The sequence below is a fragment of the Galleria mellonella genome, unplaced genomic scaffold, assembly GCF_026898425.1.
Source record: "Galleria mellonella isolate WM207_F2 unplaced genomic scaffold, CSIRO_AGI_GalMel_v1 utg37, whole genome shotgun sequence".
In the NCBI taxonomy this organism is placed as follows: domain Eukaryota; kingdom Metazoa; phylum Arthropoda; class Insecta; order Lepidoptera; family Pyralidae; genus Galleria; species Galleria mellonella.
Window position 1 is genome coordinate 2,337,140 of NW_026442087.1, and position 27,981 is coordinate 2,365,120.

Sequence of the window (27,981 nt, forward strand, 5' to 3'; positions counted from 1 at the left end):
TTACCTGACAGACAAAAGAGGCTTTTGTATCTACATATATAGGCAACTTAGAATGGCATATAAGCTAATGCAAAATGGTAACTGTTTGCTAACTAACTTATATAATAAATAGCAGTATATACAGTGTAAGTATATAAGGTATAAGTATAAATATAAGGTGTAAGTATATAAGTATATAAGCAGTATATAAGGGTGTAAGAGACTGATCGGCAAAAACTGAAACAGTGAAATCAGACTATTATTCTGAGTTGAAAACTAGTGGAAATCCTTTTCAGAAATCTTCAAACATTTTCCTTTTTTTTATTACATTTAAATTGATGTAATCTATGATATTATGTTATAATACAAAGACACAATATTTTTTGATGAAATACCAAAAACCAGCAATGTAATATTCATACGAAAATCCTAACGTGACGCGCGGAATTAGCTGTGTAAGGTTAACGCAACAAGAGTTCGAAAACTACCCATGAAGCGTCAGTGATCGGGCGATACCTACGTATCACGCGTCGTGTTGATCCTAAAATTTCAAATACATTGCGCGTTGGCCAAAACTAAGAATCTTTAATTATATGGCTGTGGCGCATTTCTGATGCGAAAACAGTCTGCCATTTGATTCAGACCATTTATCTGAATCAGCTATTTTCGTTTCAGCCAACCTGTCCCTTCCACCCTGTATAGCCATGTATTTTACAGAATAAACTACAATGCTTATTTTTTTTTATACAACTTAGAATGGCAAACAAGCTGACGGCCCACCTGATGGAAAGTGGTAACCGTCGCCTATAGACATAAGCAGTACCATGGACATAACAGAGTATACTGTTTCGCCCATGATACCCCCAAGCGTTGCCATTCCTGAGGACTCAGATGTTATTCCTCTGTACCCAGTAAATTCACGCCCACCCTTCAAACCGAAACACAGCCATGCAAACACAGCTGCTTTACGGTTGAAACACGAATGGGACAGAGGTACCCAAGCAATCGACTTTTGTACAAAGTCTCCCTCTGGTTTAAACATTTAAATAACATTTAAATCTTATTACTATTATACCAATATATTATACAATATTAAATTTTTCACCGCATAATCACATTTCTGTTTTGCCAAACGTTGACTAAGAGAGAATGCTATATAGTATTAAGTCCGCCTTTTGTATCCGACTTTTTTTTAATGTAGTCATACAATGTGATTTCTGAAGACATATGGATGAATAAATCGGCATAGAATAGGGCGTCCCTTTCTTTCCCGTGGACGTCGTAAGAGGTCCACTGCTGAACATAAGCCTCCCCTTTGAAGGGTTTTGTCAGTAGATACCACGCTTGGCAGGCGGATTTGCAACCGCAGTTAGGCTTTAGAGATGTTTTAATGGAGATTTTGCTGCCCAACCCTCGCCATCTCTTAGTCGCCTCTTACGACACCCATGGGAATGGAAGAGTTGGCCAATTTTATGCTGGGACCACATGGCAAGTATAGGCTTCTATGTATTTAGAATATATTTAATGTGTAATTATTTAAATATTTATTTTTTCATATGAATTTTATAACGTGACTAGTATTATCGTACAATCGTAATAAAAAAGTTAATTATAACAAAGGTCCTTGATCTCAGCATTGTCAATCCATTCGTATCAATCTGTGTTCTTTGGTGAAGTCTTTTTCTTCTGTAATAAATCCTTTTTCAAAAGGAATCCGCATCTAGAACAAGTATAATCAAATCAAAGAAACATAATAGCTTCAAACAATATTCTGTTAATTTAATAACTTTCATATGAAAATTATAAAACATAGATATCTCCCTGTTCCTGCCCTTTTCCCAAATCTATTTGGGGTCAGTGTAATATTTTTTTATGCAACTTAGAATGGCAAACAAGCTGATAGCCCATCTGATGGAAAGTGGTAACCGTTGCCTACAGACATGAGCAGTACCATGGATATAACAGAGTATACTGTTTCGCCCATGATACTTCCCATGCGTTGCCATTCCTGAGGACTCAGGTGTTATTCCTTTGTACCCTGTAAATTCACTGCCATATCCTGCTCTTCAAACCGCAACACAGCCATGCAAACACAACTGCTTCACGCTTGAAACACGAATCGGACAGAGGTACCCAAGAAATCGACTTTTGTACAAAATCTTCCTCTGGTGTGAACAGTTCGTTGCCACTTCAGCTTGCTTATCCATCGGGCTATATAAGAGCCAAAGTAAGAGACTTTGGTTCTTTTGCGGATATTCTCGTTTCGGATTTGACCACACAAAGAAACTTCGTAGCTGTCTCCAAATTACAAAATAGTATGCATTGTATAATTACCTTAACGTAAAAAAGTACACGATTTCAATGAGACTGAGAAAGGAAAAGCCAAGAAAGAGTCCAAGTAGCCCGCCGCAGTTGGCCAGGAAATCTGTCAGTCCAAACAACTCGGAACGTCGCATCGACACGAACTTCGGTTCTTTGAAGTGCAACTTTATTCTTGAATACTGAAACCTTTTAAAGATCAATTATTTAAGTGGCTTCTTAAAAGAGGTTTACATTTTTATGCTGGTATGTTAAAAGATTATGCCGCCAATTTTGATAGTGTCTACTCCCGTATTGGCTGGGAGAAAGGGGGTCTAACTGATCCATTGCCTGCAATACATCCTATCAGGTCGACTTTCTCTTGGTTCGCTCTGGAAAACATCGTGATTTATTCTATTTCGTTGATGGGCTAACGGACCTGCTTTCATCCTCACCGATCATCGCTCATTGGTGTCTTGCCAGTGTATAGTGTTAGCGCAGGCGGGGCTACCATTTCATTATCACCCATCAAAAAAAGTCTCGTATTGGCTTTATCCTTTTGGGATAATCGCAAATACTATTTATTCTTTGCGCATCAAAAATAACTGCTTGGTTTTAAACAATATCTATTCAAGCATATACACTATTACACATTCTAAATTTATATTTTTCGATATAATGTGTCTATAAAACATCTTGTCGTTCATCGGTAAAGCAGTCACTTCTTTTTCCTGCCCTCTTTCTATATCTATTTGGGGTCAGTTCGATGAGGGTGGGTTGACAATGATGATGTTTATATTACCCTTCAATAAATTTTGACAGATTGTTGCTTCTGATTGTCTCAATTTGCTTCAATATATCTTTGAAGTTATAATCCGATATGACGCTATAAGCATCGTACTCCGTCGAATCACAGGTCGGCAAGCAAGAGCACGGATCAGAGCCTTCGTCTATGAATTGGTCGATTACTCGTTTTGCAAAATCCACTGCAAAAAGTATATATAATTTACCTCATATATATATATATATATATATATATATATATATATATATATATATATATATATATATATATATATATATATATATATATATATATATATATATATATATATATATATATATATATATTTATTATTGGATCATGCTGTGTGCACATGTTGTGGCAAGTTTACCTGATCAATACATTAATGTACTTGCATGTTATAGTTTAAGTTTGTACTTGTATGTATGATATATATATATATATATATATATATATATATATATATATATATATATATATATATATATATATATATAAATAAACAAATATCTCCAAATTAATATAAGTACAGTAGTCATGTATTTTAAAAGAATAATTATTAAAATTTAAAAAGAATACTAACCACGAGCCATTCCAATACATTCTGCTTGTTCGCTTGTACAAATTGACTGACTGTCGTAATCTGTAAAAAGAAATTATTCACTCTACTAACTTTTGCACGTGAATATATACGTTACCGGCATATGTTTACTGACATTTATGATTTTTGCCTAGTAATTCATACACATGGATTTAATGTAGAAAAAGCCAATGAAAAGAATACACCATGTTTAGACAGCGTATTAAGATAAAATACACACCAATTATTGAGTTAGAAGTTCAGGACTTAAAATTCAAATATACAAACAGATAGAAAAACCAGAGGAAGATTTTATACAAAAGTCGTTTGCTTGGGTACCTCTGTCCCATTCGTGTTTCTACCGTGAAGCAGTTGTGTTTGCATGCCTGTGTTTCGGTTTGAAGGGTGGGATATGGCGTGAATTGACAGAGTACATAGGAATAACACCTGAGTCCTCAGGAATGGCAACGCATGGGGGGTATCATGGGCGAAACAGTATACTTTATTACTGTATACTTCATTACTATTTTTTATGCAACTTAGAATGGCAAACAAGCTGACGGCCCACCTGATGGAAAGTAATAACAGTCGCCTACAGACATGAGCAGTACCATGGACATAACAGATTATACTGTTTCGCCCATGATACCCCCCATGCGTTGCCGTTCTTGAGGACTTAGGTGTTATTCCTCTGTACTCTGTAAATTTATTATATTTAAAAGTGGACGGTTAACGGTTGATATCATGACAATGATGATGATGTCTAGTTATAATTTTATTACATTAGTATGTAAGAATACTCACGAGGCATATAGAAAGCTACACAGCCACATTTTTCATATGTGACATTGGAATGACACTCCAGCATACAGTTGCTTGCTGTATAAATATTGAAATAGTATAATTTCCTCTCTGATGGAAAATAGCATTGTCGGCTGAAAAGAAAATTTATTTATTTATTTATATGCTTATGTACATTCACTTATAGTATAGATATAAGCTTATTACAAAAATATACACAGGCGTACTTATCCCTTGAAGAGATTTCTTCCAGTCAACCTTGAGAACACGAAAGGAAAAAGTGTTTATAGGTATGTATATAAAGCATAACATATATAGTGAAAAAAGAAATGAATATGACAAATAATAAATTATTATAGTTAGTACCAGGCTATATATATATATATATATATATACATACATACATAGAGACATGTATAAATATAGCTAAATATATATAAATATTGGGTCCTTGATACCTTATTATATAATGGCAACGCATGGAGGGTATCATGGACGAGACTGTATATTCTGTTGTGTCCATGGTACTGCTTATGTCTATAGGCGACGGTTACCATTTTCCATCAGGTGAGCTATCACCTTGTTTGCCATTCTAAGTTGCATAAAAAATAATAAAAAAAAAGATATAGGACATTTTTAGCCCGATCAGTAAACATATACTGGTAACGTAAACGAAGTCGCATGTAAAAACTAGTATAAAATGAATGTAATTAGTAGACATACGCTTTGGGACTGTAGTCTATTAAGCTGTTGGTAGTTGTGATCATTTGAAACTTGAGCCCCAGCGACGTAGCCCGCCTTGGTGATGCCGAGTGGAAGTACTGAGATGCTTGGGGCAGATCTGCTGGGTGTTGCACGAAAATCTAAACAGATAAACATTGTTTTATACTAATTACTCTGCGTGTTCTACCGCTTGTACAACGGATTGTGCTCTGAGGAATTATTCAATATGATGCCTACGGCCACTTTCTATCATCGTACGGCTCGCCATCGACAGGGAGTTCAGCCTCATACCCTACAGCCTAAATGGTCGCGTACAACGCGGTTTCAGAGATGTTTTCTCCCACGAAAACTCCGGTTATGGAATGAGCTCCCTGCTGAAATTTTCCCAAGAGGCTAGAGCATGGGGTTCTTCAAAAGGGGGGTAAAGAGGCTTCTTCAGGGTCGGCAACGCGCGCGCAATACCTCTGGTATTGCAAGCGTTCATAGGCTACGGTAACCGCTTACTATCAAGTAGGCCGAATGCTTGTTTGCCACCTCAGTGGTATAAAAAAAATTTGCGTGAGTCGCAGCCGAAGGACTAGAAAACCAGCGTATCTTCGAGTTTGCCTTATCAGTTTCACTTTCTTATCAGATTTCACAAGGTCTCTTCTTCATGAGGACAATATCAAATTGTTATTAATATGGTGCGCGGTAGTACAGATAGCAGGGGGGAAAAGGATTGTTAGTATTGGGGTTTTACTGTCCCATTGCTAGCAATACACCTTAATCAGGTCGAGCACCACGCGGTTCCCCCTGGAAACCATCGTGGGTAATTCTAGTGCAATTCGTCACGATGGGCTTATTGACCTGCTTCCATCGTCACTTATCATCCCTAACTGGTGCCCCGCCAGTGTATACCGATAGCGCAGGCGGGGTTACCACTCCATTATCAACCATTAAAATTACGGATGGCAGAGCGTTTCTCTAGTTTAACCAAGTGTTGGTTGGGCGCTCATATTTATAGTTAACTGTGACCATTTTAGGTTATGTGTACCAATCTTGTTTGCCATTTGCAGTAGAATTATAAGAAACAGGTAAACCTACTTTGAAACCTTTATTGACGATGTTGCATAAGCGGTCATGGTCATCATCAGGTACTTTAAGTATGATGTCCAATTCGGGTAAATGTCTGGAGTCCTGAAATGTAAAAATTGATTTATTAGGTAATTTTTATGAAATATACAAAATATATTGTGAATGTAATAAATGACTAGCTGAAACCCGCGGTATCACTCGTGATTCGGTATTAAATTAGGATTTAAACTACACATGTATAAATTTTCGTTCGAATCCAGAGGGAGACTTTGTACAAAAGTCGTTTGCTTGGACATCTCTGTCCCATTCGTGTTTCTACCGTGAAGCATGTATGAAGTGTTTGCATGGCTGTGTTTCGGTTTGAAGGGTGGGGTATGGCAGTGAATTTACAGGGTACAGAGGAATAACACTTAAGTCCTCAGGAATGGCAACTCATGGGGGGTATCATGGGAGAAATACTATACTCTATGTCCATGGTACTGCTCATGTCTATAGGCGACGGTTACCACTTTCCATCAGGTGGGTCGTTAGTTTGTTAGGTTGTAGGTACCATGGACATAACACAGTATACTGTTTCGCCCATGCGTTGCCATTCCTGAGGACTCAGGTGTTATTCCTCTGTATCCTGTAAATTCACGCCATATCCCACCCTTCAAAACAAAACACAGCCATGCAAACACAACTGCTTCACGGTAGAAACACGAATGGGACAGAGGTACCAAAGCAATCGACTTTTGTACAAAGTCTCCCTCTGGTAAAGTACAGTTAAAGTAGGTTTGTAGAATTTTTAGTTTTTATGTTTAAGTGGGTCATTAAATATTTCGATTCACCATTCCTCGTCGTGGGTATGGATCAGAATCTCTAGAGTAGCCTTCCGTTAAGCTCCAACCATGGCTTAATCTTGTAGACGTACTGTAGTTGTAGTCCTTCTGTATACTGAAAAAATATCTGATTATTACATTGTATGGTAAAAGGAATGGCTAAAACGAGTTAAAGTTTATTTTAATTATTTATTTATTTAATTCTTTATTGTACACACCAGTTATAAGAATATGACAGAGGTAATCAAATGTACAAAGGCGAGCTTAACTTTGATAGAGTTTTCTTCCAGCAACACCCAAAGTGAATAGGAGCATCAATGTCGGCGGATACAGCAGTGTACAATATTGTGACAATTTTTAAACAGACAAAATTAAATTAATTATATTATATTTAATTGTACAAATACACATATACATATACATAAATACATACCTACATCTATGCATATATTTACACACACATACACTTATACATACACATACACTTATACATACGAGTTAAAGTTAATTGTTATTTTGTATTTATACATCGTAATAATATTGCTCCATTAGTGCCCTACTGCTCTTTTTATAGCATATTATATCTTTTAATGAGAGTTTATATAAATTATTATTATTATATGTAATTTATCTTTTAATGTCGCCTTAGTATTCCTTAGTATTTAGGTTTTTGTTAAATTTTTCCTTCTTCTCAATATTTTTATACTACTGAGGTTGCAAACAAGCATACGGCCCACTTGATTGTAAACAGTTTAAATAGCCTATGAATGCCTGCAATACATTATTGTACTGTTCCTAAAGATCTCTATTTGTTTTCTATAAATTATATGTAGTCTATTTGACTGGCTGATAATGAAGCTTTATTTTAAATCGGTTGACTAACTTTTGAGTAAACCTGTTACAAATAAACATAAATACTAAAAATTATTGTTTCTTTCTTATTTCTAATATTATTATAGATTTTACCAGAGGGAGACTTTGTACAAAAGTCGATTGCTTGGGTATCTCTGTCTCACTCGTGTTTCTACCGTGAAGCAGTTGTGTTTGCATGGCTGTGTTTCGGTTTGAAGTGTGGGATATGGCGTGAATTTACTGGGTACAGAGGAATAACACCCGAGTCATCAGGAATGGCAACGCATGGGGGTATCATGGGCGAAACAGTATACTCTGTTATATCCATGGTACTGCTCATGTCTATATGTGACGGTTACCACATTCCATCAGGTGGGTCGTCAGCTTGTTTGCCATTCTAAGTTGTATAAAAAAAATTAAGAAATTTATTTACATTTAATTTATTTAATTAAATTTATGTTAACTAATTTATTAAATGCAAGTTCTTACTTATCAGTGTTGAGTATTTCGGTGGTTGCTAGCGAGTTAAAATTAAAACACACTCCCTCATCCGTCAGAACGGTGGAAAATAGATCCGTACAAGGAACTGTCGAGTTTCCGCGCCAGGAGCAAATAAACATATAGTCTTCTATCGTGGGTGATACCTGAACCAAACGAGTCGGTTATGTCCATGGTACTGCTCATGTCTATAAGCGACGGTTACTATTTTCCACCATGTGGGCCGTCAGCTTGTTTGCCATTCTAAGTTTATAGAAAAAAAAAATTCCTGACGCTGGTGGAATCTTATTCATCATCATATCAGTCCTGTCCATTTAACTGTCCACTGCTGAACATAAGTCTCCTTTAAGGGTTTTGCCAATAGTTGGTAACTTGGCAGCCGGATTGGCAACTGCAGTTAGGCTTTGGAGACTTTTTAAGAGAGACGCTGCTGCCCATCCGTAGCCCTCCCTTAGTTCTCTTACGACATCCACAGGAAAGGAACGGGTGTCTAAGATACCTATTAATACCTATTAATAAAATAAATTCGAAAGTTTTTAAGGAGTTTTGATGGATGGTTTTTTTAATGGATGATTATGGAATGGTAACCTCGCCTACGCTATCGGTATACACTGGCAGGGTACCAGTGAGAGATGATTGGTGAGGATGAAAAGCCAGGTCAGTTAGCCTATCGTGACGAATTCAATGATAAATTAGTTACGATGGTTTCCAGGGGGAACCGCGTGGAGATGGACTTCATAGGGTTTATTGAGAGCAATAGGGATTAATTTTTCCATTATTAACAACCCTTTCCCCCTATAAAGGATGAAACGCGAGCGCGAGTCTGACTGCTTCACAGCCGCTCATGACTTAGAATCATAGATCGATCCCGAAACTAGTCGAGTTTTCTGGATCTAATTACATGTAAGTTGAACAAGTAGATATTAAATTAAAATAAAATGTTATTTGATTAGAATTATTTCGAAAATTGACTTAAACATTCCATATTAGCCATCAATCTCCGACTGCCATTTTGTTCACGCACGTTTTACCAAAACGTGCGTGGGTAGTGAAATGAATTAAAACAATTATGATCAAATAACCAATGATATGGATTTTCGCAAGATAAAACCTAGTTCAGTAAAATACTTATAGATTATAGACAGGAAATAAATATTGCGTTACCTCTAAAAAACTGCGGATAACCGACGCATTTGAAGTTTTACGACCGATTTTAAAATCGGACAACACGTCGTTCAGTTGGCATATTAGACTTATGTCTTGGAGTTTTATTCTCGCTGCTTCCACTTCATCTGTTATATTTACACTAAACAAAATAACAAAGAATTTTATTACTTTGTTTAAATTTGTAATTCAATAGTTTTATTGTTTAAAGATTCATAATTACACATTATATTATTATTAAAAAATTAAAATAAGCAAGCAGCACCACAACCAGTCAAGACACCACAGAATATTAATCCTTTATTTTTTATTAATTTACGTATATTTTAGATGAGAACGCTCAACTAGTTTTAGGAAGGCGCTCGCATTTCGGCCACCCATGACTAAGGATTCCGGATGGTCCCGAAACGAATCGAGCATTTTCGACTAAAGTGCACGTAAATTTATTAATTTATTTATTAAACTCAAGAAATGTACAATGTGAGCACACGCACTAGGCGAACCTGTATCGCGGGAGTCAATAAAGGATTACGAAGACACAGTATTTTAGAAATATAGATCAGTGAGTCAATTTTACGGAAACAGACACGATAGAAGGACATCGTTAACTAATATAAAAGTGCTTCGTAAAGACATGTGTAAAAAACCGAAAATTATTTGATAACTTTTTAATATTACATAAATAAATACATATACAATATACAAATATCAATAAATGTTATAAAAAATTAATCCAATTGTTCTTAGATTAAAATTCAATAGTTTTTTTTAATTGTTATCAATATGACTATTTCGTATTTACAGTATCTTTTTTTGCAGTGTAATAAATAAATTTGTGAATAATAATATTATTTTACCTGTCTATAAAGTTTTTAATAAATTCCTTTGTAAAATTATATACTGTAGCTCTTGTTTTGATTTCCGGACAAATAGTTATAGATGGAAACGGTACCTGAAATTGTTTTTTTTTTTTTTTTATAATACAGCGGGTAAACGTACATGCGGTTTCTAGTAAGTGACTACCATCGCTTATAAGTACTTACTCGAAATACCGAAGGAATTGCGGGTATGCCGCCGGTCATTAAAAAGAAATATGCATATTTGCTCTCGACAAATATTTAAGAAAAACAATAGAAAACTATATTTTGATTTTTATTAGGTTCCCTTACAATACCCACGGGAAAGGAAGGAATGGCCCATTCTATGCCGGGACCACGCGACGATGTATAAGAACATAGTTGGATTAATATATATCTGTGATTGATATTATTTACATTATTGTAATATTTTATTCTTTATTTTATACAATTCGGTGACTAGCTCGTATACATTCTTTTCTCTGTTTTTCTCAATATACATTTATATCTCAAAAAAAAAAAAAACTATTTACTTATTTATTTATTTATATTAGAATCTCGATTATCCAGATCGAATAAAACTAAGCATATTCCATATAATCGAAAATCCGGATATTCGATATCGAAGTCACATCAAACAATAATAAAAAAAAATATCTTTTTTATCATATTATGGTTTTTACATACGTCATTTAGACAATACAGTATAAAAAAATTACGAGCTATAAAGATTATGGATTACATAATACCTATTTAACCAATTAATACATAATACCATATCTAAATCGGTAATTAGAGTCGAGAAGAATAAGTCCGGATAATCGAACATTCGGATAATCGATGTTCGGATAATCGGAACTCTACTGTATTACGTTTGCTTTATGTTATACTTACAGTATAAAATTTACTTACCATTTCAACTGGCACAAATTTCTCGCTGAAACTGACTATGACGGGACTGGTTTGCCATTTGATCCATACATTTCTTATTAGTAGGAAACACAAAATTACGCTCAGTAAGAAGGTTACCAGCCAAAATAACCTACGGTCACCAGATAACTTAAAATTAACAATATGATTGTAACGAGTAAACAATTTGTCAATTAATTGAAGAAAATCATGTCGACGATGCATGGTATTTACTCGAAAAATATTTAATATCTAAGCCAGACCAAATACACTTAAGTATATATACAAAAAGTAGAGTAACTGTTCAGTTATTTACAGTTTCTTCTCTATATATAATATATTATGAAAACTACAATAGATTTTTTTCTATACAACTTAGAATGGCAAACAAGCTGACGGCCCACTTGATGGAAAGTGGTAACCGTCGCCTATAGACATAAGCAGTACCATTGACATAACAGAGTATACTGTTTCGCTCATGATACCCCCATGTGTTGCCATTCCTGAGGACTCAGGTGTTATCCCTCTGTACCCTGTAAATTCACGCCATATCCCACCCTTCAAACCGAAATACAGCCATGCAAACACAGCTGTTTTACGGTTGAAACACGAATAGGACAGAGGTACCCAAGCAAACGACTTTTGTACAAAGTCTCCCTCTGATAAAGATGACGATTTAAAATCTGCATAAGACAACTGCAAAAGACTTTAATAAAAATTTATATGTACGAGTAGATAGTGATCTAAATTTCGCATTAACATAGGATTATGTGTATTTTTCGTCAACAAATTTATAAGTTATATCTAATTACGTTATTTATAATAGGAATAAGTGAAAACTTTTACTTTTCAACGACGCTCAGACTTTTCTCAGCGAGGTATCTTAGACCGTGCAGCGTAGTATTTTTTGCGTAATCTTTTAGTAAATCTTTAAACAAGATTTTCCACCTTTTCCTCCGTAGATCTGCATTATTCTCCCTTTTCCTTGCAATGTAATAACCACAGAATAAATAAATATTAATAACTATAATGCAGGTAGGTGATTTTCTATCTAATTCCGGTGAAGTATTTTGGTTTTGAGTCTTCAGATAAGTTGATGTCCCCGGAAAGTTTTTTACGAAATGCTTTCTTTTATATTTCGGGGACATCGACTTTTCTTCGGACTCTGAAGTTAAAAGCACAATTGTAAGGTCTACAGAAGTGTGACGCACTTGCTGAAAAACACCCAGATGTTTCTGCATCTTTGTTGCAGCTATATTGGCCAGTTTCTTTGCCGAGGACCTTAAACTTTTTTCAATTCAGGAGACAACTGTCTCTTATTCCTTCACATCTAAAGAGGATTAAATAGGAGTAATATTACATTCAATTATTACTTCCTTACTATACGAATGGTTTCCAGGAGGAGGTCGATCTGATATACTCGTAGTATACTGCTAGCAATGGGGCTACTAATCCCCATTCCTAACAATTCTTTCTCCCCCCATAATCGTCAGTTGTCTATTGCTGAACTTTTCTAAATTATTCCCACTAACTATGCGACTAGGTCACTTTATTTCGATAATGCTTTTCTATTAAATGCGAAAGATTGTAAGGCTAGATCTAGATTATAGAGGAACTGACAACGATTAACTTTCACGCAAAAAATACTAAACAATTTTGAATGGAATTTGGTACATGGGTAGGTTATATCCTATTTTACTATTTAGCGTACTTTACGTACCGATTCACATGCACAAAGCCGCAGTATATAGTTAGTAATAAATAAAATAGTAATACTTACTGCATTATAATCGTATTACAATGATTATTGTTATCAAGGAATGATTTTTCAAAATTTCTTTTAGAACTTATTACTAAATTACTGGCACATAATGAATAATTTAAGTTCCAAAATTGAAAAGGACGAATACTAGGAACCAATATTTTAAACACTGGTTACTATCAAATATTGTGTTACACTACACCATATTAGATAGTGTTGTTAAATTACTCGTATTTCCATTAATTAATTAGATATGACGCGTCTAATTGATAATGAATATTTATAGTTTACACTTTAGTCTTTTATTATGGCCATTTGGGAGATATCATTGTTTAAATTACGTCTATTATTCCCTATATAATTAGGGTGTGTGCAGGTCATTCGACAAATGTACTTTATGCCGTCGACACTTGTTAATTTATATGACTTAAATATATTAATATACATACATATATTCTAATATTATGTTTGTTTATCACTAATATAGGTAGGAATAATATAGTGGTAGTATAGTACGAGCAATAAAATGCCAATTGTGCTTTATCAAAGAATATCTTTCAAATTCAAATTTATTTTTATTCAAATAAACTTGTTTACAAGCATTTTTAAATCAGCATTTTTTTTAATCTATTACAGGGTTCAGAAGGTTGTTATCTGTTGAGAAGAGCCCGCAAGAAACTCAACAATTGCTCTTTTAAATCTTTCTTAAAATTACGTGTATTTATTTGATATGTACACACGTGTATATATATGACAGTCGCTTTTACCGGATGTTTTCGCCACCAGGCGACTAAATGCTGGAATAACATACCCCCTCCAATGAAACAAGCTGCATCCAAATTAATTTTTAAAAAGTTATTAAAACAGCATTTATTAACGAAACAAAAACTTAGGTTGGTCGCCTGGTAGCGACTGCTTTCAACATAATAATTATTGTGGTGAATTATTTATATTGTATGTTTAATTAATTAATGAAATATATTATTTATGCATCATTTATATAAGTATGTATCTATATAATACAATTTTATCTTTGGCTATTAAATTGATTACACAGGTTACACTCTGGGTTTGTTGTACGCGTCCGTGTAGCCTAACTTCAGGCTGCAGCTGAAAATCAGTGCTTTGCTTTTAAGCAAAACCATCACTGAGCTGTAGCTTATTTGGGTCACTGCGACACACATGGCGAAACCATATTTTATCTTTTGTTGTATACTTTAAAAAGTGTAAATAATTTAATTGTTAAACTCATTTGTAAATTTACGTGTGTCATAAATGGCTCAAATCAAAAGTTTATCTATCTATTTAAAGTACTATGTCTAAATGTTACTTTCACTTCATATATCCAGTTCCACTTGTCCTGGGATCGTTTCCTCACTTGTGGCTAAGAGTGGATTTTCTCCACGTGTCTCTATTAATTTGTTACCAGTAGGAATGAATGGAATAAATGTGTAATCATCAATCTATTCAAACAGAACCTATGGTTATATATATTTTTATTTTGGCTATATTCAACCTACTTGAAAACAGGTTCTCATTTCGGTTGTATCTAGCTGAATGTTTGTTTACCTCATAACTTAGTTTTTTTTTAAAAACCGATTTGGATTTTTTTTTGTGTAAAATGATATACTCTCTGTCATGTCCTATACAAATTTTATTAAAATTTGTTGAGTAGTTTAGCGTTTAAATCCAAATGAGTAGTTTTTGTAGGAACTACATCTTAAATTATTAACATATCCCTATCAACTTTTTTACTCATTTGTCTTCTGTAAGTATGTATGTCTTTTTTATAATTTTTGTTGGTCTCGTTGGTCATTATTTGGGAAAGATGGATGACCATCCTTTTTAAATGATGCCCAACACAAAAATCCCTTTTCAATATTTATCAGTATATCATGTAATCATTTTTTAATCCTTTTAACAATAATATGGTACTGAAAGTTAAATAAAACATATATAATTTCTTTATTTTTAATAGTAATCACAAATACGGTTAAATATTTTGAAATTATATTTAAATTTCATTTAAAATTACCACTTTTCAACTTTATTTTTAATATATTGAGAGCTTGGGGTTCAATACTGTGCCTTGAGAAACACCAATGCAAAAATGCTGTAGCTTGAATTGTAGAGAATATACATACACTGAAAACTTTATTACTAATTATATTATCTTGTTTTCGAGACTTAGTTCGTAAATAAAATATAATTGTGATATCTTATAAATTTTTTCATTGGCTGATTATTTTATTTCGATGTCATGACTTTTGTACTTTTCGTCTATTGTTACTTCCACTTCATCTTTTGTTACTTTAAATCTGTAACATAAATAAAAATTAAGAAAACAAAATCTTACTGAAACTACATTTCAAATAACATATACTTCTAAAGTTTTAAAGATAATAGTTAATATAATGTAAGAATATCAGCGATATTTAAATGAGTTCTTTTTTTAATATCTATTATTAAAAAAGACATTATTTTATTATCATATTAGAAAAGTATCCAGACTAATTAATACATATTGCTCGAGAATCTAACCGGCAGGTTAAACCGATGTATCATCAAGGTCATCATGTTTTAATGCAACTTGGAATAGCAAATGAGTTGATGACCCATTTGCAGCAAGGTAACAATCGTCGTCTTTAGATATGAACATTATCATGGATGTTGACACAATGTTGTGTTATATCCATGGTACCCTTATATGTTGCTGATCCTAAGTACTAAAGACTAATTTTGTAAAATAACTAACTCACCCAATGATAACATAATGCAAAATCTCGAGAATACTGAAGAAGGATACTCCAAGACAGAGTCCAAGTAGCCCACCGATGTTGCCAAATAATTCTGATATAGTATATAACTCTGAACGTTGTATTGATAAAAAACTGGACTCCTTAAAATATATATCCAATCGGAAGTAATCGTATCTAAAAAAAAATTAAACATCTAAACATTAGTAGGTCTAAAAAAGAGGCGGTTCATAAACAGATTGTGAATGATTGGCATGACAAATATTAGAAGAAGATTGACTGTCACTATTACTACCAGAAGTTCCACAACCTCTCATATTAGCTAACAATCTCCAACAGCTACTTTGTTCATGCACGTTTTGTGATACGTGTTTTATCTCTAAACGAGGCATCTTCAAGCTAATTATTAGGTTGTTGCTCGGAGTTGAATGTTTGTTTATTGTTATTTTTGTTAATATTATTGATAGCTTATATGGAAGGTTATGGAACTTCTTTCTGGTAGTAATGGTGATGGTCAGTTTTCAAGTGTTAGCAGTCATATAAATAATAATACTGGAGGAATTAAACAATATAACTCCAATTAAATAACCACAAATGAACTTTTGCAAGATAAATAAAATTTATAAAAAACGAAAGTGTATCTTTTATTATCAATTAGATACTTTATGTTAGAAATAATAAATAGTGTGCAAAATATACTATCAAATTACAGCGAAAGAAAAAGAAAATTATAGTAGAAAATAAATGAGTTATTAATATTATCATGTTAGTTTACTATATCAGCTTGAATAAAGAGAAGTGTGTGTACAGCAATAAGTTCAGTTGCTTACTCTTCTAAATCCATTTTGTTTTGAAAACCCGTTGCTCTTAAGTGCGATGCAAGTTTTTCAATGTCGAAAGGAGATTCATAAACTTCAGCATCATATAGAATTTCTTCGCACGTTAGCAAACACGAACATTTGTCTGGTAGGTCGTTTGAATACGCTTCAAATATTTCTGCCCGATATATAGCTGAAATTTCATAATTGTTATAAATATAAATCAAAAGAAAATTATTTGTATTAAATAGATAGATACTCTTTATTGTTTCCTAAAAGATTACAATAGTAAACTTATTATAAATATAAATAATTACAAGAAATAATCACAATGAGAAAACAATGGGCAGTGAAATTTTTTTTCTATTGATTGCTTTTTTGGTATTTTTGATAATTTGATAAGATACGTTTTTTTTTTGTTTTTATATAAGTTTGTTTATGCTTTTCCTGTCTTTAATTTGTACTCATTATACTCTGAAACTAAAAAATGTATTATTTATTTACCAGTTCATAATACTTACTCGTATTCTTTATTATTATTATTTGTTAATTTTCTTTGGAGAAATCGATAAAATAACGAGATTTAGAAAAGAACAATTACTAAAAAATAAATTTCTGGAAATTATTTGTAAGTGTCGGGAAATAATTCATTAGTTTTATAAATTACCTCGAGCTTTAATAGTGCATTCTTTTTTTTCTGTAGTACAAATTGACTGATTTTCACCATCTGCAAATACATTTCTGTTATTGAGTTTATTATATGATTAATTATAGTGTCTTTTAAGTTTGTACTTCATATGTATTAAGAGCGTACTTAAAACATAAAACATTAAAAAAAACGTTATCTATTGAAAATACTTACGTGGCATGTAGAATGACACACAACCACACGTTTCATATGTGTAATTGGACAGACATTCTAGTCTACAGTTATTGGGTGTGTATATTTTAAAATACTTAAGATACCGTTCTCCAGGTAAATAACATTTTCGCCTAAAAATAAAAATAAATATGCAATGTATACGTTTGAGAATCATTATCTTTCTTCTTCTAAACTTCGTTAATTAAGTGCAAATAAATCAAAACAGTGAGAATAAAATATAAAATTAATTAAAAATTTTATAGTACAGTATGTTATGACAATCAAATAATATTAAAAAAGAATTATTTTTCAATAATTAGGTACTAGATTTGAAGGTGTGTGCAAGATTTCAGCTTAATCAGATGTTAAAAAATTGTTCTAAAATTTGCTTGAAAAATTTGACCTTAACAAAATAACTAACATACATTGAAAGTTAAATAAAAGAAACTTGTAAAAAATCTAATCTGCTCACACGTCTACGCCGAATTTATGCAAATCTGAAGAAGCGCTTATAGATTGAAATTTAAGTGCTAAAGATGTGGTCTTTCCTGGTGATGCAACGTAGAAATGGCGCAACGCTTGTGGATGATCAGCTGGATGTTGCAAGTAAATCTGCAATGCAATACTTGTATTTGCTTATTTTACTAATATTTGGATGGAATCTTTCTGTATTGTTTGTCAAACTTATAGTGTTTTTAATAAAACTAGTTGCTTTGCAATCTTTGCTTATTTTTAATTCTGCATGACCAAAAGACTTTACAAATAGTTTTGTTGATAATAACTTTATATGAAATAATTTGTATAAATACATTTGTATTATTTGTTTCTGTAGTTGAACTGTTTTGTTTGCATGGTTACATTTTGATTTGAATGGCAGAATATGACTATGAAATCCCATTAATATTATAAATATGAACGTTTGTAGGGACGGATGGATGTTTCTAACGCTTTATGCAAAAACATACTAAACAGATAATATTTTAAATGGATTTGAATGAAATTAATAAACAGGTAGGTAATATCCTAACATAATGCATAGGTTACTTAATGTACTGATTTATTAGAACAAAGTTACGGGATGCAGTTGGTTACTAAATATGGTGACATAAAATCATATTTATCAGGAGTGATAACGAATGAGGATTGGATGTTATATTATCTACTGTGCAATCTAAAATACCCTTTATGTTTATAATCGATACTTAATATTTTTCACCAAACTGAATCTGACCATTATTTTAAATTGTAAAAAAAAAACTTACATTAAAACCAGTAAGGCCAGCATTGCAAAAGTCATATTTGTCTGTTTTTGGCAATTTAAGAAACAATACTATACGGGAAGCTTCTCCTGTCTGAAAAATGAATTAAATGGAGAAATAAGAAATCAAACTGTAATAGGTAATCCATAATCAGAAAATCCTAACTTTAATCAAAACTCTTTCGATATAAGAAGTAAATATACTATGATATATATAGCTTGTTAGGGAAAGATGTAGAAAAGTTGGGAATACTTACAGATGGTGACTTTGCTGACCTCTTAAATACATGATATTTGCTCCTGGATGCAAATGCCAGTGTACCGAGTATTAACACTAAATCCATTATATTAGATTTACACTATTTAAGGGCTAGCTCAACACTAGTATTTTAATTAATTCTAATATAGATTTATTTACATATGATGCAGCAATTGACATCTTATTATTATTGCATATAGGAACATTTTTGTTTTCTTAGTGCTAGAGGGTGCTCCGGTTGTAAAGTGCCAAATTGATGAGCCATAAGTAAACTTTCTTGAGTAGCTAATTGTAAAAGTGGCATTACGAGTAGCATAATGCAAAATATTGAAAGGGAATAAAAATAGGAGGAATAGAAGTAGCAAGCCAGCATATAAATAATATATAAAAGCTTTCAAATATTACCGTCCTTAGTGGATATACGTTTGCAGATCCATTCGTGTAGCCTTTAACAAGATCCCAACCTTTACTACGTTGAGCAGCATTGCTCAGTGGATAATTAGGTCGGAGGCTGAAACATTATAAAGTTGATAAGATATAGGTCAGTGGTTAGTCGCTTTAATACAATAAGGTTAAGCCCATATATATTCTCGTAGATAATGTGTTAGTGTGTTTTATATGGTAGATCGATAATTAAATATGTATTTATTCCATATTTTCTTGTAACATTACATAAGAAAAATATTTTAATATAATAATACCCGGTTTAACTTACGTGTATTTTAGTCGAGCTTTCTCGATCTCTCAATAGAAGTTTCCGGATCATTCAGGACCTTTAGTCACGAGCAACAGTGACTCTAGCGAGCAAGTTTGACCCTAGTTGTTATTATATTAAAATATAATGTGTACTTACGATACTTTTAAAGAAAAGGTTTTTTTTTTACGAATACTATTACTATGTATAGACTGATAAATCCAAATTTGATTGTTCTGATGATTACGATTTTTTAAAATGATCTAAAGATCTAAAGCTAAAGCTCTCTTTACCGAAAGTAGATCTACATTCATCACGATGAGCCAATTGAACAGACTTCAGACTAACTTATCATCTTTCACTAGTACCCCGCCAGTGTATACCGATAGCACATACAGGGTGACCATTGCATTTTCATCTTTAATAAAGTCCTAATACAAATCCGTTCAATGAAACTACATATTTTGAGCCTTAATAACAAAGATAACAAGTTATTATTTTATATGGTTAAATGTATTACATTGCATTCATAAAATAAAAAAAACATGAATTTCATCACCTTATGGAAATTTTTCGAAAAAAATGGATTAGGCACTATAGGAGTAATACCCATTATGTCACTTACTTCTCTTCACGGAATATTTCTGTAGCAGCCAATACATTTTTATTGATACAATGGCCTTCCTCTGTTAAAATTGTCGCATAGTTGAGGCGCAATGACAGTTTGTCGAGCCAACGCAACTTTTCGTGCATATCAGTATGAACCTAGAAAATTAGAACTGACTCAAATTCAGATCATCTTTTTTCAAAAAGACTTGTTTACAAGCATTTAAATCGTTATTTTTTAAGTCTACTGTAGAGTTCAGAAAGTTGTTGTCTGTTGAGAAGAACCCGCAGGAAATTCAACAGTTACTCTTTTAAATTTCTGTTAACATATACATATATTATAAGTACTCGTATATTTATTGAAATGATGACTAGGAGTATGTCTAAAATTATATGGTCATTAAAAAACCCGTGCATGATCGACTAACACGATGCACGCTTGTCATTCAAGTAATCGTTTAGAGTGTAATAGGCTTTGTTCAATAACTGTTTTTTTTTAATAACAGTTTTAAATTTATTAATAGGTAGATCCTAAATATTCTTAAATATCTTATTATATTATTTAATGCCCATTCCCATAAAAGACCTATTAACTTTTTCTAAACGATACTTCGAAACAGCAAATTTGTATTTATATCTAGTGTTAAAATTATTCAGATCCTTGTTTTTAAGAAACAGTTTAAAATTCCTACGTCATTCATTTCATTCATTTCATATTTATAGATTGATTACTACTAGGCTATTAATATACGTAAGCTACTAAAAAGTAATTAGCATGTGCCGAAATAAAAATTTGCATGCTTTTAGATAAGGCGAAATATATAGCTCATATTATTTAAGATAATTTGTACTACATTTCGAGCAAATAAATTATTATATATAAAAAATGTTTGCGTACTGTGAAGCTATTGTTTCTATTATAAATTCTGTTATCTCTTCCAAAAAGGAGTTGACGAAACACCCGTCCAATGAATAAAATCAATGCTCTCCAAGCGAATAGTAAAAACAAATCTTCATGATATATCACATGAAATTTATGCTACTAGAGGATGCCCACAAGGAGGTGTCTTATCGCCTCTACTGTGACTTCGTTACAAGTCAGTCAATTAGATCAATTCTTGGAACGAATAACTGATGACCACATCAAAGTGTAGGGTTATGCAGATGACCTTGTAATTATGGCCAGAGGTTTCTGTGAAGTTATTATATCAGAACGTATCCAAAGAGCTCTTAACATCATTATAAAATGGAGTAATGAAAACAAAGGTCATATAGTGAGGTACAAAGATAAAAGGTGGACTCTCCAAACAACAAAGTGGCGAGGTCCAGCAGGAAAAAGAAATGTTGGAAGGCAAAGAAAGAGATGGGCAGATGACATAATAAAGACAGCAGGAAACAACCTGGACAAATATTGCTATAGATAAGGAGAAGTGGAAAAAGATGGAGGAGGCTTAAAAGCCACTGAAGTGGATAAAAAAGCTATAATAAAAAAAAATGACAATAAAATATCAGTAAATCCTGATAAAACTGTAAGCATTCTATTTACTAAAAGGAAGAAAATAGACAAACTAATGATGCGTCCAGTAAATTACAAAATCTCTCCAAAGAGACTTCTCCAAAAAATCAAGTACCTGGGCGTAATCATGGATCAAAACCTGACATGGAATCCATATATAGGCTCAAAGGCTTTAAAAGGCTAAAGCCACACTTGGCATTAGTCGTCGCTTAACCGAGTGTGGATGGGGGATAAATCACAAAATTGGCCTGTGGCTATACACCGCTATATATGTTAATAACATCATTATATCAGCCCTTAATGGTTCACTGCTCAACATAAGCCTTCCCCTTGGAGGGGTTTTGCCAATAGTTGCTACGCTTGGCAGTCGGATTGGCAACCGCAGTTAGGCTTATGGAAAACATATTTTATATCCTGAGGAGTTAAAAACATCGCTACAAAAAACATTTTAAAACTCCTATCGTTGATAGAAATTAGCAGCGAACTTTAAAAGGGGCGAGCACAAAAGATCACGGAATAGTCGCAGTGCCACTGATTTTTTTTTTTGCCTGAAAAAGCCCATCTTTTTGTAAAAATAATAATACCCAAGAGTTGATACCAATATACCTTTTCCATATTTTCTATAATTGTACCATCAGTGAAGTCACGGCCTATGGTGTAGTTTAAAGTGTTAAAAATACCCTGTATGGTACGCGTAGGACAGATCAATGAGATATCTTGAACTGCTTCCATGGCTCTTTTTATGGTCTCATTATGGTTTTTGTAACTGAAAAAAATATTAATACATTATAATCATTTTACGATACTTAGAATGGCAAACAAGCTGACGGTTCACTTGGTGGGAATTGATAACTGTTGCCAATATACATGAACAAACACCATGGACTAATAAATAATGCACTGTGATGCTCATAAGGAGTACCTCTTTATGCGTTGCCATTATGTTACATATACAGTCCTCAGGAATGGCAACGCATGGGGGGTATTATGAGCGAAACAGTATACTCTGTTATGTCCATGGTACTGCTCATGTCTATAGGTGACGGTTACCACTTTCCATCAGGTGGACCGTCAGCTTGTTTGCTATTCTAAGTTGTATAAAAAAAATTACTAATTAAACTACCTTCTTATATTTTATAAGTCAGTTTAATTTTTTTTTACCATTATTTTACTAATTATACATTATATATATATATATATATATATATATATATATATATATATATATATATATATAAAATATTATGAGAATAATGAGGTAAAAAGGTTTCTTCAGGGTCGGACAGGGTCGTAATCGGGCGGAGCCGCGGGTTACAGCTATTATTTATATATACAAATAAAAGGAGTTATTTACTTAAGAAAAATAAATAACTCGAGTTCGCAGTAGGTTTCCAATAACAAAAACAGTAACTCACTCGTTCCGAAATGTTGCGTTTTGGAAATATTTTATGTACTCTTCAGTAAAATTGTACTTCGGATTTATTTTCACATTCGGGCATAGTGTTATTGATGGAAACGGTACCTTAAATTAAAAAAAAAGAACTAAAAAAGAACTAAACAACTAAAAAAATAACTAAATAATTTTTTTTAAATTTTATTTAGTTATTTGTTTACTAAAAATTTTTATATATTTTTTTTTGTTTTTAAGCATCTTAGAATAGCAAACAAGCTCGTCAGCTTGTTTTTCAGCCCACCTGACACAAAGTGGTAACCGTCGCCTATAGACATAAACAGTACTATGAACATAACATAGTATATTGTTTCGTCCATGATATTCCACATGCATCGCCATTCCTGAGGACTCAGGTGTTATTCCTCTGTACCCTGTAAATCCACTGCCATATCCCACTCTTCAAACCGAAACACAGACATGCACACACAACTGCTTGACGGTAGAAATACGAATGGGACAGAAATACCTAAGCAAACAACATTTGTACAAAGTCTCCCTCTGGTAAATAAAATTTTAAGTAACTATCTGATATAAAAATTCTGAGTAATTTGTTTTCTGTTTTTAATTAATAGCTTTATGCTTTTTTTTTGTTATCTTTTTTATTAAGAGGCTTTTATCCTTTAAGGATATGTCAGCCTCATCATACCCTAATTTAAACAAAATACCTCACATACTTAAAACATTAAAGTTTTATGTTGAAGAAAGAAATAACAATTATTCAAGTAAAGTTAAATTTAACTATTGTTGAATACACATTTTCGTAAACTTCAGCTGTTTTTTTTTTAAGTTAAATTATATAGGTAAAAATTAGGAATTTTTGTGATTACGAATTACTAAACAGTATGAAATTATAAAATATAAGAAGCTATTAGCGTATAATTAGAATAATTAAATAAAATAATTCGGCTACAAACCACTAGAACTGACTACAAAAGGCTAGTGTTAAGAATGGAAAAGGATTTGTAAACTGAGGGCATACCAGGAAATATTTTACGAAATTACGAAACCTAATGAAACCCAAATTTGATGTTAAAATTACATAATACTTACCGTTTAAAAACATTAAAAATATTAAAATATTATTCTTTTGCACTTTTATGGTAGGATTTATGACGAACGTAACGTTAAGCTCCATTTACTAGGCCGATTTAGGTATGAACGAAAACACGAAATTGGGTCCGAAACTTCGGAATTTCTTTTCATGGTAGGCCCTCTGGTCTCTCCTGGTCATGCAGAAGAAGACACGAGTTAAATCTAGTCTTACCTTTTCGACGGGCACGTATTTCTCACTGAAACTCACTATAACGGGGCTGTTCTGGTATTTGGTCCATACTTTGTTGATCAGCATGATGCACAGCGTTGCACTCAAGAGGAAGATGATCACCCAGAATAATCTGAGGAAATGATTTTTTTACTGAACTTAGCGTTACTTTGCGGAAGCCCATATCGCTGGTTATTTAATTTAATTTTGTTTAATTCCGCTACCATTAGTATGTGTGTATACCAACACTCGAAGATTGACCACCACTATTACTATTAGAAGTTCTACAACCTTCCATATCAGTCATCAATCTCCGACTGCCATTTCGTTCACGCACGTTTCGCGACTCGTGTTTTTACCACCGAACGAGGCATCTTCAAGGTTACTTTTTATGTTGATGGAAAATTGGAAGTGCCACCTACAGGGAGGAGGGGATTGTTAGTAATGAGTTTTAACAATTCCATTGTTAGCAATATAGCCTATCAGGTAGACCTCCACGCGGTCGCCCTGGAAATTATTGAGGTTAATTATTATGGAATTTGTCATTATGGGCCAACTGATCAGCTTCCAACCTCACCTATCGTCTCTGAGTGGTACCTCGTCAGCATATACCTGGTTTCCATTTCATATCTCATAAAACTCATTAATCAACTATCACCTAAGGACGTGAATCCATGTATATCAAATAATAATACCTCAGTATCCATGCATATCAAATAAAAGTGTCTTTCCCCTGTGGTCTCAGCATAGAATATTTCTCTTTCTTTCCCGTGGGTGACGTAAGAAGCGATAAGGGAGGGCGAGGAATGGGCAACAGCGTCCCTCTTAAAACATTTTCAAAGTGTAACTGCGGTTGCCAATCCGCCTGCCAAGCGTGGCAAGTACTGGCAAAAGCCCCCAAAGGGGAGGCTTATGTTAGACGCTGAAATGATGACGATTATGACACTGTCTTTGGTATACAAACATGGATTACAATACCTGAGGCTATAGACTTTACTGTATAGGCTATTCAACATCACGATAAGACTACGGGCGAAGCAGCGGGATACAGATAGTGTTATGAAAAGAATAATGTTATAAAGACATTTTTTTTTTATACCACTGAGGTGGCAAACAAGCATACGGCCCACCGGATGGTAAGCTGTTACCGTAGCCTATGAATGCCTGCAATACTAGAAGTATTACGCGCGCGTTGCCGATTCTGAAGAAACCTCTTTACCCCCTTTTTGAAAAACCCCATGCTGTAGTCTCTTGGGAAAACCTTGGCAAGGTTTTCTACGCAAGGGAGCTCATTCCATAACCTGAGTGTTCGTGGGAGAAAACATTTCTAAAACCTATATATATATATATATATATATATATATATATATATATATATATATATATATATATATGTATGTATGTATATATATGTACATTTTTTTTACTACAATAGCCAGCAAGAAGTAGTTGTCAATTTTAATAACATACCATAAAACATTTATATGGAGAACGCAGTTATAAAAGAGATTGTGGAATTAACCTTTTAAAGCTGAAACAGTCATTTAGAATGCAGTCTTTCTGCTGCAGTGATTTCCTTCTCTCTCTGTCCTTCTCTCTTTGCTCTTGAACACTCGGAAAAATGTATTTGAGACCATGTATTGTTGAGTTTTCCATGTATTCTAATATCAAGTACCATATTTTCCTATGATACTCCACTGGTTCAAGGGCTTCAGGTGCATTTTGTCTTTTAAAAGAAAAGTTAAGTCATAAATTTTAATATCTTACTAATTCACGAGTAAGAAGTTTGTAACTAAACGATGTCTATATACATGGTAGATATTTAAGAAAAAAGTAATGTAAACGGTTTTAATAAGAACAAAAAATATGATCATTACGCCATAGTCGTAGAATACTGACGGATCTTTATATGTAATGTTTGTCAGATCCGTCAGTATTCTACGACTATGACGATATCTCGGAATACTGCGCTCGTTTAAAGTGGCTCCCAATCCGACAGCGTCATGAGACACATTTCCTAGCGGTCCTATCTAATGCCCTTAATGATCCCATATTCTCCTTCCTACCTTCGTTCCCGGTTCCAATTGTTACCTCCTCCTTCCACGCCTAGACGTATTTGCTTATACCAGTCCAGGGTTTTTTTAATATAGTTTTTTAATCTGTCTATTGATAAGTCTGTCTGTCTGTTTATACGTTTGTACTGGGATCAAATAAAAAGTATTAAACTAAATTGAGTGCGGTTTTCACAGTTGCGTTGCTTACTTCATTCGTTTTCCCATAACAGAAAATTCGCATACAAAGTAGCGTGATTATTTAAATAGAATTGTTTACAAGATCTTTTAAATAAATGTTTTTCTTTTTACAATTCGGTCTAATGGGATTCGAACCCACATCTCTCTGCTATCTGGACTGTGTTCCCAGCTACAGCATGGATGGAATATGGCAGTATTTATAACTAAAATTTTAACTAACTTTTTGTATTAATAACTAGCGATCCGACCCGGCTTCGCGCGAGTAGACAGAATTTTCGAAAATCAATACAAATAATAAGAAAAGTTTCAGCCAATTCAACAGATCGGTTGTTTTATACCATTTTATGTGTGATTCTTTAGATTGATATAGCTTATTTATTTATGAATCGATTGAAATGATTGAAATTGCATTCAAATCGGTTAAGCCGTTTCTGAGATTAGCGTGCACAAACGTACAGAAAAACAGATAAAAATTTTTAAAACAATTGTTTTGGGTTCTATTGCGTTTATAAAGCCTCCTGTAATAGTATTTCTTATATTATATATATTCCATGTACGGACAGCGATCAGTTATATATATATATATATATATATATATTGATTGGCATAAAACAAACAAAACACAAAATATTATTACTTGAAAACAAAAACAAAAAACAAAATTAAAATGTAATTTAAAACTGTTTTTTTTTTGTGTCAATAATAATAAGTAAATTCCATTGGAATACCCACGACATATCCAATTTATGCGTAGAATACAGACACAAAATTTGAGCACTACAAAAATACTGGCAGTCACTGCTAAATATAGCGTTAAACTAAAAAAAATTGATTCAAAATTAAATCTCATCCTAAGGTCAAATTAGGTTATACAGACAAACAGGTTATGTAAGTTCGAACGCTTCGACTAAGACCTGCTATTGTAAATATAGACATAGTGTAGAAAAACAATGCAGATATCATGATATTTTTAAAGTTTTATATTTTCTTTATACCACTGGGGTGGCAAACAAGCATACGGCCCACCTGATGGTAAGTGGTTACCGTAGAATATGAACACCTGCAATACCGGAGGTATTACGCGTGCGTTGCCGACTCTGAAGAAACCTCTTTACCCCCCTTA

General features: G+C 33.1%; 2 protein-coding genes across 3 annotated transcripts; both read right to left on the minus strand.

Annotated features, from left to right (window-relative positions):
- Nucleotides 1-1,632: 1,632 nt before the first annotated feature.
- Nucleotides 1,633-12,602, minus strand: LOC113515575 (pickpocket protein 28-like). Its single transcript, XM_052897547.1, has 13 exons — nt 12,208-12,602; nt 11,365-11,494; nt 10,483-10,547; nt 9,596-9,737; nt 8,423-8,577; nt 7,091-7,196; nt 6,270-6,362; nt 5,187-5,326; nt 4,467-4,597; nt 3,666-3,725; nt 3,080-3,263; nt 2,314-2,487; nt 1,633-1,699 (listed from the first exon to the last, which is right to left on the minus strand). The coding sequence occupies exons 1-13, from the start codon at nt 12,600-12,602 to the stop codon at nt 1,633-1,635; spliced, it is 1,842 nt and encodes a 613-aa protein (XP_052753507.1).
- Nucleotides 12,603-15,098: 2,496 nt separating this feature from the next.
- LOC113515443 (pickpocket protein 28-like) lies at nt 15,099-27,659 on the minus strand. 2 transcript variants are annotated; one of them, XM_026899648.3, is made up of 14 exons: nt 27,591-27,659; nt 26,129-26,332; nt 24,610-24,739; nt 23,308-23,414; nt 22,499-22,658; nt 20,396-20,535; nt 19,482-19,587; nt 18,822-18,911; nt 18,032-18,171; nt 17,560-17,690; nt 17,365-17,424; nt 16,710-16,890; nt 15,883-16,056; nt 15,099-15,441 (listed from the first exon to the last, which is right to left on the minus strand). In XM_026899648.3, the coding sequence occupies exons 1-14, from the start codon at nt 27,593-27,595 to the stop codon at nt 15,366-15,368; spliced, it is 1,704 nt and encodes a 567-aa protein (XP_026755449.2). In that variant the 5' UTR covers nt 27,596-27,659; the 3' UTR covers nt 15,099-15,365. The 2 variants fall into 2 exon arrangements, with proteins under 2 accessions (XP_026755449.2, XP_026755450.2); XM_026899649.2 differs by lacking the exon at nt 17,365-17,424.
- Between the last annotated feature and the right edge of the window lie 322 nt (nt 27,660-27,981).

What these genes read in the sequence shown, in the direction of transcription:
- LOC113515575 (XM_052897547.1), bottom strand. Translation starts at nt 12,602, where the DNA reads ATGCAGAAACATCTGGGTGTTTTTCAGCAAGTGCGTCACACTTCTGTA. An exon ending in AATTTGTGCCAGTTGAAATG is followed by an intron (nt 10,548 to 11,364) that starts GTAAGTAAATTT and finishes AAACAATTTCAG; the next exon opens with GTACCGTTTCCATCTATAAC. An exon ending in CATACCCACGACGAGGAATG is followed by an intron (nt 6,363 to 7,090) that starts GTGAATCGAAAT and finishes TTTACATTTCAG; the next exon opens with GACTCCAGACATTTACCCGA.
- LOC113515443 (XM_026899648.3), bottom strand. An exon ending in ACGTATATCCACTAAGGACG is followed by an intron (nt 18,912 to 19,481) that starts GTAATATTTGAA and finishes TTCATTTTTCAG; the next exon opens with ACAGGAGAAGCTTCCCGTAT. An exon ending in TTGCATTATGTTATCATTGG is followed by an intron (nt 15,442 to 15,882) that starts GTGAGTTAGTTA and finishes TTTATGTTACAG; the next exon opens with ATTTAAAGTAACAAAAGATG.